Raw genomic sequence first — 15,875 nt, 5'->3', positions numbered from 1 at the left:
TTCTCTTCTATTGTTGCACCTATGACCAAATTAATCCAGAAAGGTGCTCCATTCAGGTGGACCGAGGAATGTAAGGAGAGCTTCCAAAAGCTCAAGACAGCTTTGACTACAGCCCCAGTATTGGTATTACCTACAGGTTCAGGGTCTTATACTGTGTATTGTGATGCATCGCATATTGGTCTCGACGCAGTGTTGATGCAAGACAATAGGGTAATTGCCTACGCGTCTAGACAGTTAAAGGTACATGAGAAGAATTATTCGGTCCATGACCTTGAGTTAGCAGCTATTGTTCATGCCTTGAAGATTTGGCGGCATTATTTGTACTATGTCTATTATGAGGTCTACACCGATCACCGGAGTCTACATCATCTGTTTAAATAGAAGGATCTTAATTTGCGACAGCAGAGATGGTTAGAATTGCTTAAGGATTATGATATCACCATTCTCTATCATCCCAGGAAGGCCAATGTAGTGGCCGATGCCTTGAGTCGTAAGGCGGAGAGTTTGGGCAGCTTAGCATATTTCCCAGTAGCAGAGAGGCCTTTGGCCTTGGATGTTCAGGCCTTGGCCAACCAGTTTGTTAGATTGGATGTTTCCGAGCCGAGCTGAGTTTTGGCTTGTGTGGTTTCTTAGTCTTCTCTTTATGATCGTGTCAGGGAACGTCAGTGTGATGACCTACATCTGCTTGTCCTTAAGGATACAGTTCAGCATGGTGATGCCAAGGAAGTCACTATTGGAGATGACGGTGTATTACGGATGCAAGGCAGGCTATGTATACCTAATATAGATGGCTTACGTGAGTTGATTCTTCAGGAGGCTCACAGTTCGCGGTACTCCATTTATCCGGGTGTTGCAAATATGTATCAGGACTTGAGACATCACTATTAGTGGATGCAGATGAAGAAAGACAAAGTGGAATATGTAGCTCGGTGCCTAAATTGCGAGCAGGTGAAGTATGAGCATCAACGACCCGGTGAATTGCTTCAGAAGTTAGAGATTCCATTATGGAAATAGGAGCGGATCACTATGGATTTCGTTGTTGGGCTCCCGCGGACTCAGAGAAAGTTCGATGCCGTTTGGGTGATTGTGGATAGATTGACTAAGTCAGCTCATTGCATTCTTGTGGTTACTACTTACTCTTAAGAGCAGCTAGCCAGGTTTACATTCGCGAGATTGTTAGGCTTCATGGCGTACCAGTATCTATCATCTCTGACCGGGGTACACAGTTTACATCACGGTTCTCGAGAGCCGTATAGAGAGAGTTGGGTACTCGAGTAGAGTTGAGTACAATATTTCACCCTCAAACAGACAGTCAGTTCGAGCGCACTATTCAGATATTAGAGGATATGCTTCGTGTGTGTGTGATGGATTTTGGGAGTACTTGGGATTAGTTCTTTCCACTTGTAGAGTTTGCTTACAACAACAGCTACCAGTCGAGCATTCAGATGGCTCCGTATGAGGCCTTGTATGGTAGGCAGTCCCGATCTCCAGTGGGTTGGTTCGAGTCGGACGAAGCTAGACTATTGGGTATGGACTTGGTTCAAGATGCTTTGGAAAAGGTTAAGCCGATTCAGGATCGACTCCGTATAGCCTAATCTAGACAAAAAAGTTATGCGGATCGGAAGGTTCGTGATGTTGCATTCATGGTTGGTGAGAGCGTCTTGCTCCGGGTTTCGCCCATGAAGGGTGTTATGAGGTTTGGAAAGAAGGGCAAGTTGAGCCCGAGGTATATAAGACCTTTTGAGATTCTTGAGAGAGTTGGAGAGATGGCTTACAGACTTGCACTACCACCTAGTCTCTCTGTAGTTCATCCAGTGTTCCATGTTTCCATGCTTCGGAAGTATCACGACGATCCGTCTCATGTGTTAGACTTCAGCTCAGTCCAGTTGGACAAGGATCTATCTTATGTCGAGGAACCAGTGGCCATTTTGGACAGACAGGTTAGAAAGCTAAGATCAAAGAGCATTGCTTCAGTAAAAATACATTGGAGGGGTCATCCGGTCGAGGAGGCGACTTGGGAGACCGAGCATGATATGCACAGTTGTTATCCTCATCTTTTCACCTCTCCAAGTATAATTCTAAACCAGTTCGAGGATGAACGGTTGTTTAAGAGGGGGAGGATATAATGACTCGGCCAGTAGTTTTAAAAGTTGTAGCCCTGTTTTCCCATTTACTACTCATTTTGTACTTTATAACTGTTACGTGACTTGCCGGGGTAATTGGTTCGGGTCCGGTGAGGTTTTTTAGAATGAATTGGAATACTTAGTTCCAAAGTTCAAAACTTAAGTTGAAAAGGTTGGTTGGATGTCGACCTATGTGTAAACGACCCCGAAATAGAATTTTGATGATTCCAACATCTCCGTATGGTGATTTTGGACTTAGGAGCGTGTCCGGAATTTTATTTGGAAGTCCGCAGTTAAATTAGGCTTGAAATGGTTAAAATAGGAATTTAAGTTTGGAAGTTTGACCGGGGAGTTGACTTTTTGATATCGGGGTCGGAATCCAGTTCCGAAAATTTTCATAGCTCTGTTATATCATTTATGACTTGTGTGCAAAATTTAAGGTCAATCAGACTTGATTTGATAGGTTTCAGCATCAAATGTAGAAGTTGGAAATTCTTAAGTTTCATTTAGCTTGAATTGGGGTGTGATTTGTGATTTTAGCATTATTTGATGTGATTTGAGGTTTCGACTAAGTCCGTGCGATATTTTAGGACTTGTTTGTATATTTGGTTGAGGTCCCGAGGGCCTCGAGCGAGTTTCGGATGGCTAACAGATTGAATTTCTGACTTGGAATGCTGCTGCAAATTTTCTGATGCTTGTTCCGGTTTCCTTCTTCGCATTCGCGAGGGGAATTTTGGACTGGCACATTTTGTGCTTCGCGTTCGCGATCGAGGGCACGCATTCGCGAAGAGTCGAAGTGTAGAGCTTCGCGTTCGCGAAGGGAAGGGAAAATGGCCGAAGAGGATTTTTGCCTTCGCATTCGCGAAGGCCAAACCAGGCAAGGCATCGCATTCGCGAAGGGCAATGTTTGGCAGCACAATTTTGTTCTTCACGAACGGGAGGCACTGACCGCGTTCGCGAAGAAGAAATGTCTGGGCAGAGAGTTTAAGCCATTTTTGACGAATTGGAGCTCGAGGATAGGCGATTTTCAGGAGATTTTCAAGAAAAACAGTGGGGTAAGTATTCTTAACTCAATTTTGGTTAGATTACCCGAATCCATCGTTGTTCTTAACATTTAATTGGTGATTTAAGTTGGAAAAAAATTTGAAAACCCTCTTGGATAGATTGGAGGATTTGAGGGTGGAATTTTTATCGGAATTTAGTCATTTTGGTATGGTTAGACTCGTGGTTGAATGGGTGTTCATATTTTATAACTTTCACCGGATTCCGAGATGTGGGCCCCACGGGCAATTGTTTTTGGGTTAAATTTTGGATTTTTGTAGAAAATTTATATTTTCATATGGAATTTATTCCTACAATTTGTATTGATTGAATCGAATTAATTATGACTAGATTTGAGCCGATCGGAGTCGAAAAATCGAGGAAAAGGCATATTACTTGACTGATTGAGCGCGGTTTGAGGTAAGTGACTTGTCTAACTTTATGAGGAGAGGGGGGAGGGGGGGAATTCCCCTTAGGATTGGTATTTATGTGATAATAATAATGTATTGAAAGTCGTGTATACGAGGTGACGAGCGTGTACACGAGCTAAATATGGAAGATTACGTCCTTAAATTGAGTAGATTACTGATGCATATTAATTACATTATTTTATCTTGTTATATTCATCATCATTGATCTACTTTATATTCTTAAATTTGCCTGACATTTTTCTACTAATTGTTTTTACCTGTTTAGTTGAAACTTTGCTTTCTTTTATTCCGTGCATTATTTGAAGGTTGAACTTTCTTAAATTAAATATTATTAGAAATGAAGTATCTTACATTTAAAAATTTTGATATTAAGGTAAGGTATTAAATTTGTGGAAATATTATTTTTTCCGAATATTTTGTGAAGATTTTTGTATTTACTGTGATTGAGCTATGAGCTCCGTATTATGAAAAATATTCTTGTTGTTGATTTATTTTGGCAAGTTGTAATATTTGGGCACTTGAGGTACAAATTGTGATATATTGTGATATTGATACGCATGCGGTGGTATAAGGTCAGGGTGTTGAAACACATGCAGTGAGATAAGGGTGTCTTGATACGTGTGGCTAGTATGGGAACTACTAGAAGTCGTGCAGTGTGATAAAGGTGGCTAAAACGCGGGATGCTATTTCGGGAAAAATATTTTCTTTAAAATTAAATGTGAAGGCTCCCGCGGTGATATAAGAAAATAAAATATTGTGAATTTATTTATGATTTGGGACTACGAGGCGGTACTTCGGAAGTTCCCTTGTTAATATTTATTTATGGCTACATTTGCCTTTGGTTATTGTCGTGATTTTTCTTAAAATTATAAATTTCTATTTTCTTGCTGCAAGGTATTAATTGCCCTTATTCTTCGAAATTTAATGGTGACATACTACATACTTGATTCATTTTTATTGTCATTTATTATTATTATATTGTTAAACATGTCACCATGTCTTTTATTATTCCAGTAGGGCCTGACCTGACCTTGTCACTACTCTACCGAGGTTAGGCTTCGCACTTACTGGGTATCGATGTGGTGTACTCATACTACACTTCTGCACATCTTTTTGTGCAGATCCAGGTATATTTTATCAGACCAGGCAGTGAATTAGCCAAACGAGGAGACTTCGAGGTATATCTGTCATCGTCTGCAGACTTTGGAGTCCCCTTCTATCCTTATTATGTTGTTTCCTTATTCTCTTTAGACCTTGATGTATAAAGGCATTGAAGATAAATTCTTAGAAGTTTGTGACTTATTTCTATCGGGTTTGGGGAGTTATAATTGTGTGAGTTTGCAAATTTATTTATTTCATATTTCGATTGTTATTCCGTATTGATAGGCTTACCTAGTCTTAGAGACTAGGTGCCACCACGACATCCCACAGAGGGAAATTTAGGGTCGTGACAATAACCTCGGTGCTTCCTTAGGCCCGATAGGCCTGTCGAAACCGTTCTTGCCCATGAGTCCCCGATTACTTTGACCTCGATCACTTATCGTTTCACTTCTTATGGGATTTCTCCTGGATCTGTTTCCTCTTCGATCCCCATTGTACGGCTAATAACGATCCCTGCTTGATCTCGGTTCACGATCAATGTCTCTCTTGGATCTATCGATGGCTGTGACGGGATAAACGGACCCCGAAGGGGCCCCAAGTTGATCATCTTTGACTCTGATTTTTGATTGATAACGGTTATGCACGTCGGCCCAAGTAACGGCCGGATATTCTATCAGGTTTGTCTCAATTGCTGTGAAGCCATCGAGCTTCGAACATTGAGTCCCTGGGTGAAAGCTTGAACGGCCCAATCGTCTGCAACTAGGGGTAAGTCCATTCTCTCCATTTGAAATCGGGACGCAAACTCTCTGAGCATTTCATTATCCCTCTGTTTTACTTCCTGGTCTCGACCTTGATAGCTCCGGTATGTTCTTTTATGAAGGAATCTGTAAGTATAGCAAATGAGTCAATAGAATTAGGAGGTAGGTTATGGTACCATATTATGGCTCCCTTTGATAGGGTCTCTATGAACTTCTTCAACAAGACAGGCTCGATCTCATCATCCTCCAAGTCGTTCTCTTTGATGGCACATGTGTAGGAGGTTACATGCTCATTCGGGTCAGTTGTTCCATTGTACTTAGGAATCTCGGGCATGCGGAACTTCTTAGGGATCGGCTTTGGAGCCGCGCTCGGAGGAAAATGTTTTTGCACGAACTTCTTGGAATCCAGGCCTTTTAATATCGGCGGTGCTCCTCGGATTTGGTCGACCCTGGAATTGTAGGTTTCCACCTTTTTGTGATTAGCTTTGATTTTCTTCTCCCCTGATTCTACCCGTTTGGTCTATTCCTCGAGCATCTTTATAATCTCGGGGTTAGTCCTTGATTCATTTTCATTCGACCTCTCTGTGACCGGTTCATCCTTGCGGGTGACTTCCCAGGACGGATCGGGTTTAATTCTGCTCGGTGCGCGGCTTTGTTCTGTAACTGAGCTATCGCCGCCTGTTGAGCCTGCAACATTTCGAAGATCACATGTATACTGATCCCGTCTCCTCCAATGTTTTCTGTATTTTGAGCTATCGATCGGGTTCCACCACGGACGCTATTCTCGGGGTCGGTAGGCAGGTTTGTGTTGATATTCACATGTGAATTAGCGTCAATTGGGTCTGCGACCGGAATTTCAATGGGATCAATGGGCGGTACCTTGTCAACGGGCACTATGTTGTTATTTTCACCGTGATGACCGGACTTATTGTCAACATGTAGGGGTGCTGATTGAGAGTTTGACATTTTGAGTTTTAACTTGAAATTAGAGACACTTCAAAGAACAAGTGTAAAGTAGTGTGTGTTATGGAGATTTGTATCAAATAACCACTATTATCCTTAGTCCCACGGTGGACGCCAAACTGTTTACCCTCAAAATCGGATAACAATTGAATTTGTAAGTGGTTTTAAGGATACATAGATTAACTTGATATAAAACGGTAAATTAGATTGTAATTGAAATAAATAATGATAAAGTAAATGCAAACCACATGAATTGGATAATTTCAACCATGGAAGGTTAGCCACCCTCGATCCAAATGTACTTCGATCGATATCAGGGCACAGAACGATAAAAGCTTAAAGAGAATAATAATGTATTGCTTTGGAATACGTGTTACTATGTGTTTTACAAGTAATCACACCCACTTTATATAGTAGGAGAATCCTACATTAGGTACAACTCTATAAAAGGTAAAAATCCTCTAATTAACTGATTGTTGATCTCTTATCGATATGTGCCGAGATCTCCACCGTGATATTCGGTCGGTCACAGATATCACGGTCTTCTGTTGGCCGAGCTTGACTAACTGACAACGTTCTTCGAAGTTAATCGAGACTAGGGACCGATCCCGAATCACGACCCCGACATCCTCGAGGGCGGAGTTATGGTACATACTCCAAATTGATGAGATCTCTACCTCAATCTAAGCTCCCGTGTTACCATATCTCGAGCTTGGCTTATCATGTCGGAGACTGGGATATACTATGAGACCGGTTCTACCCGTATGCAAGGATCCTTGGCCAAAGAGAGGTGCCAAATCACCTTGCCTATTCCCACAATTATATTTATATATAGACTAGTTTTTTGGCCACGCGCGTTCCGCGTGTACCCCTTACCAATGGATATATAATTTTAGAAGTAACTTAAATATTAGTTATAAAATAATTAAATATAAGTTCCTGAAATAATAAATTATTCGTCCTAGCTAAGTCAAGAGGGGAAGAAAGCCTACCCTACCTGTGAAGTCCTTTGGATATTCTGATCCATATTGTAATTTACCAATATGATTTTGTATTTCGTGTAGAAATTTGAACTAGTAGGAAAAATATATTGAGTTATATGTAATCCTAAAATTAGTATCGATCAAGATTAATGGATGAATTCAAATAAGTGGAAGTTTAAAAATGAAATTCATTATCAAAGTGCGTCATAATGTTGCGGAAAAAAAATTAAAGGAAATTTTACCGACAAATTAAAAATATTTTAACAGTGGCAAATTTTCCCAAACAATGCTAGTAAATACATGTACATGTATCATAATCAAGAGCTTACAAAAACGTCAAGTTATGGGATAATACAGTATTTTGGAATTGCAGTATTTGAAGGTAAATATCCTAATTCAATAACCCAAAATTTACTGATAGATTCATATTATTCTGCAGAAAATATTTTTTTCGAAGTATTCTATATTTGACGTACCTGCAATGAAGCAAAATTTGGTCAAAATTCACACTTAAAAAACTTAATATATCCAAAATTACCTGATTAAATCAGCGATATTCCAAAATATTTAAATTATAATCCACAATGATTCAACAATATTTTACATATAGTCCCAAAAATAAACCTTGTGAAATGAAGCACAAGGATTAGTCCTAGTATTGGCAAAGTGGGGGTGGATGATCGAGTTCTTCCCGGATATCGGAACAGAAAAAGATGGTTGGTGAAGTCTTTTGTCTGAATTATAAGACATAGTTGGCAAAGTCTTTTGCCTTGAATTATAAGAAGTTAATGCATATTAATAAACATTAATTAGGGAAGCAGAAGAGAACCAAACTGTTTTTGTTAATATTGCGTAAATGGTAAGTTCGACTTTAATTTCATGTACTTGAGGAATTCAAAAACTAATTAAACTTTTTCTTTATGTTTTTTTTATTAGAATGTGGATTTACATGTTTGTACAAGAATGTTTCCGAAGCAATGTTTGGTTGAAAGGTAAAATGGTCATTCAGCTTTACATGGTTATTTTAGTCTTTTAACTTTGACTTAAGGTATTCACACTTATAATATAGTATGATATAGATATATAGATATAGATTTCATGTTATGTTAGAGAATGAAGAAATTTGTGAAGTTGTCAATTAAAATGGCAAAACACATTTTAGCCTTTATTGAACGAGTCGATTCAATTGTCAATCAACGGTTATAATTTGCACTAGAGTATAAGAATGCCCATAATCCAAAGTTTTTTTGTTTTGTTTAAAAAGGGAAGTTTGATTTTTCACATTAAGTTGAGGGGAAAAGTTGTTTTCACACATTGCACAATCGAAAAGTAAAACAGAATTAGGTAAGTGGGATTGAAAAGACAGAAAAAAAAAAACATGTGGGAAAAGAATAGATCAAGTAAATTGACACATAATATTCTACTTAATCAAATAACACAGGTGTAACAAACATTTGAAAAGTTCTCCATCTTAGATATCATAATCTTAAAAAAATGATTTAAATGGACTAGTAAACAAATGGTGGAGATAAAATTCTTGAAAATCAAAGCAGCCTCCAAGAAAATTTTTAACCTACTTAATTAAGTAATACGATTCTTGAAGATAATTTCTTCCTTTCTCCTTTCCTTGGACAGAAAGCCACGATATTTGAAGCCACACGAAGTTTCCTTTCTATATCAATCTTTTTTTTTCCCTCCATTAGATATAAATTAAAAGTTTTATTTAGGGGTGTTGTAGGATAGATGAAACTTCTCCGATCTTAATCAGAAATCTTGCATTCGAACCTTGCGAACAGAGAAACTCTTATTAAGTCATAAATGGCCCAATGAGGTGTGCAGGGACGAATCTAGTGTAAAGGTTACGGGTTCACGTGAACCCAATAATTTTTGTCCAGATCCTGTATTTGTATTAAAAAATTCATTAAATATAAAAAAATATTTAGTTTGGATCTCAATTCATTAGTTTGATTATCATCGTATATTAACTTAAAATCGTTATAGGAATACATAAAATTAAAATCATGGATCCGGCGATGCGAAGTGTGTGTGTGTGGGGGGGAGGGAGGGGGGGTTAGCAATTAGTCGGGGAGAATAATCCTTCCACAATTAACACGCCAACGAATAACATTAAATATTTAATTGTGATTATCATTTTCCATAATTTCCCTTAGTTGCACTAATTGTCGTCGCACATCAATATACTGCTCTTGGTCCATTTCGCCATTATTATTTTTATGTGGTGCCGTAGTAAAAAACATTTTTTTAATCCCCCGTAAGTGCTCTAGTAAAAATTGGCGACTTGTTCTTTGGTGCATTAGCTTTCTTCCAATTTTCTGCCTATGACCCTATGATGAGAAAAACAAACGGATCAAAGAAAAAAGTGTATGACTTTTTTTAAATCAATAATTTTTATATTAACGATGATTAATTAATACAGTATGTCTTTCCTATTTAATTTTTTACTTTTAAGGTTAAATATATTAATTACTTTGGTGCAAACCAGAGGCGGCTCAATGATATTGGTGGCTTAAAGTCAAACATCAATAAGAGGCCTTAAATTTATTTAATAAATTAATATATTATTTTTATTTTTATTTTTGTAATGATGGTATACCAACCATCTTGTACATATCTTGATCATTCATTCTTTTACCTGTTAGTTCTTACCATTACAAATATTTTAACTCTACTCACTAAGGCTTTGATAATATATTTATAAGAAACACATATTGACAGTTAAGATAATATTTGTATAAATTATCATAATCTAATAATCTCAAATTTGTACAACTAAAAAGTTCTCAGTATAATTTCATACATTTAAAATAGTTCAAGTGTATTTCGAAGTGATAATAGCTTAATCCACTTTTTATAAGAACTGATTAATTCTAAATGATATTACAAGAGACTTTATTCTTTAATTATCAACGTCGTCTTCAAATTGTTTATTATATATTGCATATTTATTATAAAACTCGATTTATTTATTTGAATAACCTCTATCACATTTCAAAAAAAGAAGTATAAAATTCATTATCTTTTATTAATAATTTTATAATATTTAATAATTTTAAAAAATTGGGGTCCCTCTAGGGGGCGCTTTAGTGGCTTCTTCCTAGAGCCGGCACCGATGCAAACGTCAGCAGTGAATAGGTATTCCTCATATATGTTTTCACTAAATAAAGTGAAAATACATACTGTCTATTAAATATTAATCATGTTTAGGTGATAAAAATTTTGCTTAAAAAGGTATTCCCTCCGTCCACTTTTAGTTGTCCACTTTGGACTTTTCACGTCCCTTAAGAAACAATAAATGAAATATGTATTTTATAATTTACCCATAATAATAATAGTATTTCTAAAAGTTTTGAAAAATAATTTAGGGATTGAGTAGTTAATGATAAGAGTAAAACAGGAAAAAGAGATTGTCTTTCTCTTGATTTAGTATATTGGACAAGTAAAAATGAACGGAGTGAGGGTGACTTATCACTTATTAATTTGGTGTCAGCATTAAATGCGTGTGAGTTTTTCCGTAAGACATATTTAGGGCATATGTATGAATTATGATTCAAAAATTCAACGCCTGCCTCTAAAAGAGCAGTATGTATGAGGAAATGATTTCCTATGTCGATTTATGATATGAATAGAAAAAATGAGTTTACAGAGATTTTTTATGTTGTTTTGCAAATATCTTACATTTTTTTAAAGATCTAGAAATACTTGATTGGGTCATCGGAATGATCCGCATACCTACTTATAGAAGTCAAGAACAATTTCAAATATCAACTAATTAACTATACAAAAAGTATTAAAAAATTAAGAGGTCACTACATACGCAACTAGTCTCTAATTTTAAGGCTTCTCAAAAGGTGTCTAGAAGGTTAGCAACAAAAAAACGTTATTTTTCTGTCTGATGCACATGATAATATATTAAGGTTTGATTTTCGTTATGGTATTATGTGATATTTTTTGGTACTAATTATAAGAGAACATATATTATTAGAGGCCTTATTGTATTTGTTAATGCTCAATATTGGCATGTGAAGCCCTTGCACTCAGCAAGTCGCGTTTTGCATCCCTTTGTTTTAGGTTTTTCGTTCTCTTATATATTTATTGCCGTGGTGAATTCAAAATTTAAAGTTATGAATTCAAAATAAGCATTATCTTATTATATATAAATAACTTAAATAATCATAATTAGAGTCATAAGCACTAAGTTAATTTTTTTTCTTCTTATTCCACCGCCTGTTTGGATTAATAGCGTTATCACTTACCTAGCGTGATTCGAACCCTAAATCAATCGACTGATGGTAAAACTCAACTAGCAGAGTAAGCCTCACTTGTTCAATGAGTTCACTTGAACTCACAAAACCGTATATCCAGCTATCTACTTATCTACGTGTAAAGATAAACTCTTCTTTTCTTTTTCTTTTTTTTGTTTTGTTTATTTTCTATCCCAAGATCATAAGCTTGAACCCGGAAGTGGTGCAACAACATGATGACGACGAATTAGCACATGATATTAATAAATCTTAATTAGACATAATAAATACAAAAGGGGTCCTTTTTCAACAAACAATTCCGATTAAAAGATGAATATAATTTGCACGACAAAAAATCAAGGAAATAGTCGGTGATCTTTTATTTGCTATTATAATAATTTCCTATGTTTTAACTGATAGAAACAACATATACTTCAAACCTGCTCAGCTACTCAAATAGCTTGAAACTTCTTCACATTATTCTTGTGGTCAAAGCCAGCTATAGATTTTCTTGGTCAATTTCACATTTCTATTTCCTATAATACTACTTTAATTTATTCTTCTATATAAACAACCTTCCATAGGTAAAGTTTCCATAACAAAACACAAGTTTAGAATCTATACTTCATTATTTTAAATAAGCAACCTTCTATTGGTAAAGTTTCCTTAATAAAACACCAAGTTTTTCTATAGTTGGATCAAAAAATGGAAATGCTTACAAGAACCAACAAAATCTTGTTCCTTTCTTTTCTTTTCCTCGCAAGTGCATTGCTAACAAGATCTCATGAAGTTGGTAGGTTTCAGTTTTTGTCTCTCAATTTTTATAACATGAATATGGCTTTGGTTTTTGTGTTTGGACTTTTGAAACTTATGATCTGCTAATTATTTTATTTTTTGGGGGAATTATTGCAGATGATGAAAGTGAGTTTACTTACGATGAAGAAAGTGAGAAGGGGCCTGCTCATTGGGGTGAAATTCACACAGAATGGAGTATGTGTAATTCAGGAAAATTGCAATCTCCAATTGATCTTTTGAATGAGAGGGTTGAAGTTGTATCTCATTTGGGAAGACTTCGTAGAAGCTACAAACCATCCAATTCTACTCTTTTGAATAGAGGACATGATATGATGGTAAGAAAGAAAGAAAAAAGAGACTCCACTCCATTTATTCTCATCACATTTAGAGGAGATCTAATTCTTTCATGGTTCGCTCGCAAATGTTGGCTGTGTTGGTTGGGTGGGTTGTTTCCCACATGGGGAGCCCTGGGATCGATTTCCCTCACCAACAAGCTCCTCAGTCAGAGCTCGTTGCATCGGGCTTGCCTAGTGCGGTTGCATCTTCTATATGGTTTGCGAGCTATTGCATAGTGAGTAGGTTACCCAGTGCGCACTCGAAAGATTACACTGCGGGTCCCCGAAAATTTTTCAAAAAATAATTCTTTCGTGGTTATATTTCTCATGTTCATGTATTGTATTATTTGGTATGACGCAATGTTTCTAAAAAAAATACGTTTTTTCATATTATCACGAATTTCGATGTTTGGTTAAGAAAGTATTTTCTAAAGGAAACATGTATCATCGAAAGGGAGAAAATGAAAATTTCCTCACTTATTTTACTTACAAAACTAAAATTTTAATTTCGTATTACTTGCTCTAACCAATATATTTAGATCTATCATCAATCTGTAATACTCAAAAATTCATTAAAACAGTATTCAATTTTGCAAATTCCCAAGTGTGAAGGGCTCAATGTCAATGGTATATGAAAATGGTGTAAGTTAACATAATTTTAATTTCCTGGTTAATGCTGAACTAGGTCCCTTTTATCAACTGCTTAACCTACTACACATGAAATTAATCAAATATACAATCACTTTTGTCTCTGGTTATTCACTATTTTACCTACCATCTGGAAAAAAATCATCAACTTACTTTTTGAATTTGCGACCATAAGAAGTTAATTAAGGACCTATTTCGAGATGCATTATATTAATCATTCTTTTTTCCTCGCATCAGTTTTACAAGAGTTTGTCAACTGAAACGTTACTTCCATAAAAGTACTTAATTCCTTGAATTTAAAAGGGGCGTTATGGTTTATAAAAAAGGGGACGTTATGAGTGAATATAGTAACTTACGTATAATAATATAATTGATGAGTAATTTATTTTTCTTAATTTTAGCTCTGCTTTATACTTTTGTTATTATATGATAATTTGATGAATAATTTGTTTATTAATGCAGTTAAGATGGGAAGGTGGTGCTGGACATATTGAGATAAATGGAACTCGATATCAACTCAATCAGGCTCATTGGCACTCACCTTCTGAACATACTATAAATGGAAAAAGGTTCTTATTATTTATAAATTAATTACATATTCTTTCCTCTTTTGTTTTCTTGTTTATATTCTTGAATTTTCATATTTAGAAAGTGACTAAATCGTGTATGAATAATTGTAGGTTCGATTTGGAGGTTCATTTGGTTCATGAAAGCAATGATGGAAAGACTGCAGTGGTTGGAATTATGTACAAGATTGGAAGAGCTGATTCCTTCTTATCTAAGGTATTAATTACATGCACGCACTAAACAAAACTTAATTCCAAAAAAAGTTTTAACTTCTATGGCGTAAAACAATTTTTATATTATTAGGTCACGAAAAATATAATTATCAATAATGTTCATAAAAATTAGAAGGGGAGGCTTGGCGCAACTGGTAAAGTTGTTGCTATATGACTAGAAAGTCACGGGTTCGAGCTGTGAAAACAGCTAATTGCAGAAATGCAGGGTAAGACTCCGTACAATAAACAATTGTGGTCCGGCCCTTTCCCGAACCCCACGCATAGCGAGAGCTTAGTGCATCGGACTGCCATATATGTTCATAAAAATGGTATTAGTAATTAAAAAATAAAACATATGATATATCTCTGATTACAGATCGAGGATGATTTAAAGGCTCTAGCACATACAAAAGGTGTGGAGAGAAATATTGGAATTATTGATCCAAAACAAGTGAAGTTGGGTAGCAGAAAATATTACAGGTATATTGGCTCGTTGACTGTTCCTCCTTGTACTCAAGATGTTGTCTGGACTATTGTAAGAAAGGTAATTAAAAAACTCTAGCGTTCTATCTATGCTGTGATTATTCTTTTTGCCACTAGTATCAATTTGAAGTTTAATATTCAATATTTTCTCAGGTGAGGACTGTTACAAGAGAGCAAATGAAACTAATTCGCGAGGCTGTTCATGACGTAAGTTGCTATATTTCACCTCCAAAACTACATTAATATATGACCCTCGGTCCATATTATTTGGTACTATCATTTTAAGATTTTGGCAAACCTCTTAAGAAAGATATGATTATCTTAATTAAATCATAAAAATATTCTATTAAATCACCCTTTATTCTCTTTTACACGTCACACTTAATTAATATTCCACTAATTGGAGTGGTAAGTGTAAATTTGACAAAATAGGCGAACGCTTCTTATTTTCTAAAATGTCAAATATTTCAATCTTGTCAAAACGACTACTAGTATTTAGTACATTGTTGTTTTCAATCATTCTTCATGTAGTCAGGGGCGGAGGCACAAGCCGAAATACGGGTTCGGTCGAACCCACTAGTATTTGTTCATACAGTGTATTTAGTATTTAGAATTCACTAAATATGTATAAATATTAAATTTAGAACTCAGTCTCTAACACTTGAAATCATCGTTCTAAAATTCAGGACCCATAAGATTGAAATACTGATTCCGTCTCTGATTTAATTGTACCATGGGTGCTAATTCTCCATTTGATCATATATTTTTTCTTTTGCAGGAATCTGAAACCAATTCAAGACCAGTCCAAGCAGCAAACAAACGACCTATCCGACTCTATCGACCAAATGATCCTAAACAATAATGAAAATGATTCTACAATCTTAGAAGTAATTTACCATATTTATAGTTATTGTCGCAATGATTTTGTTTATATACAATAAAATTGAGTTCAGTATATGAGCTAGGAATGTCCTTATCCCGTAAATGGCTATTATCATCCATGTATGTTCATAACATGGTCGGAATTCTTTCCACAATATAGTGTATTTCTTTGTTGTATTTATTATTTATTAGATTGTAGCAAAATAAATTAGTGGCACTTGTTCTTTGTACTATTATGCCTCTCATTTTCAGTCTTTTCGACATATTTGTCTTTATTTCTTATTCTAGCAA

The 15,875-nt window shown here is 35.8% G+C and overlaps 1 protein-coding gene across 1 annotated transcript; it reads left to right on the top strand.

The window, feature by feature from the left end:
• Window positions 1–12,277: 12,277 nt before the first annotated feature.
• On the top strand, window positions 12,278–15,814 carry LOC104113201 (alpha carbonic anhydrase 7). The gene is made up of 7 exons (XM_009623308.4): window positions 12,278–12,455; window positions 12,575–12,792; window positions 13,903–14,009; window positions 14,121–14,223; window positions 14,596–14,763; window positions 14,856–14,909; window positions 15,481–15,814. The coding sequence occupies exons 1-7, from the start codon at window positions 12,368–12,370 to the stop codon at window positions 15,562–15,564; spliced, it is 822 nt and encodes a 273-aa protein (XP_009621603.1). The 5' UTR covers window positions 12,278–12,367; the 3' UTR covers window positions 15,565–15,814.
• Window positions 15,815–15,875: the final 61 nt, after the last annotated feature.

This window comes from Nicotiana tomentosiformis, chromosome 11 (genome assembly GCF_000390325.3).
Source record: "Nicotiana tomentosiformis chromosome 11, ASM39032v3, whole genome shotgun sequence".
NCBI lineage: Eukaryota > Viridiplantae > Streptophyta > Magnoliopsida > Solanales > Solanaceae > Nicotiana > Nicotiana tomentosiformis.
Note: the sequence above shows the minus strand (reverse complement) of the source record. Positions and strands in the feature narration are given on the sequence as shown.

What these genes read in the sequence shown, in the direction of transcription:
- LOC104113201 (XM_009623308.4), top strand. Translation starts at nt 12,368, where the DNA reads ATGGAAATGCTTACAAGAACCAACAAAATCTTGTTCCTTTCTTTTCTT. An exon ending in CTGATTCCTTCTTATCTAAG is followed by an intron (nt 14,224 to 14,595) that starts GTATTAATTACA and finishes CTCTGATTACAG; the next exon opens with ATCGAGGATGATTTAAAGGC. An exon ending in TCTGGACTATTGTAAGAAAG is followed by an intron (nt 14,764 to 14,855) that starts GTAATTAAAAAA and finishes ATATTTTCTCAG; the next exon opens with GTGAGGACTGTTACAAGAGA.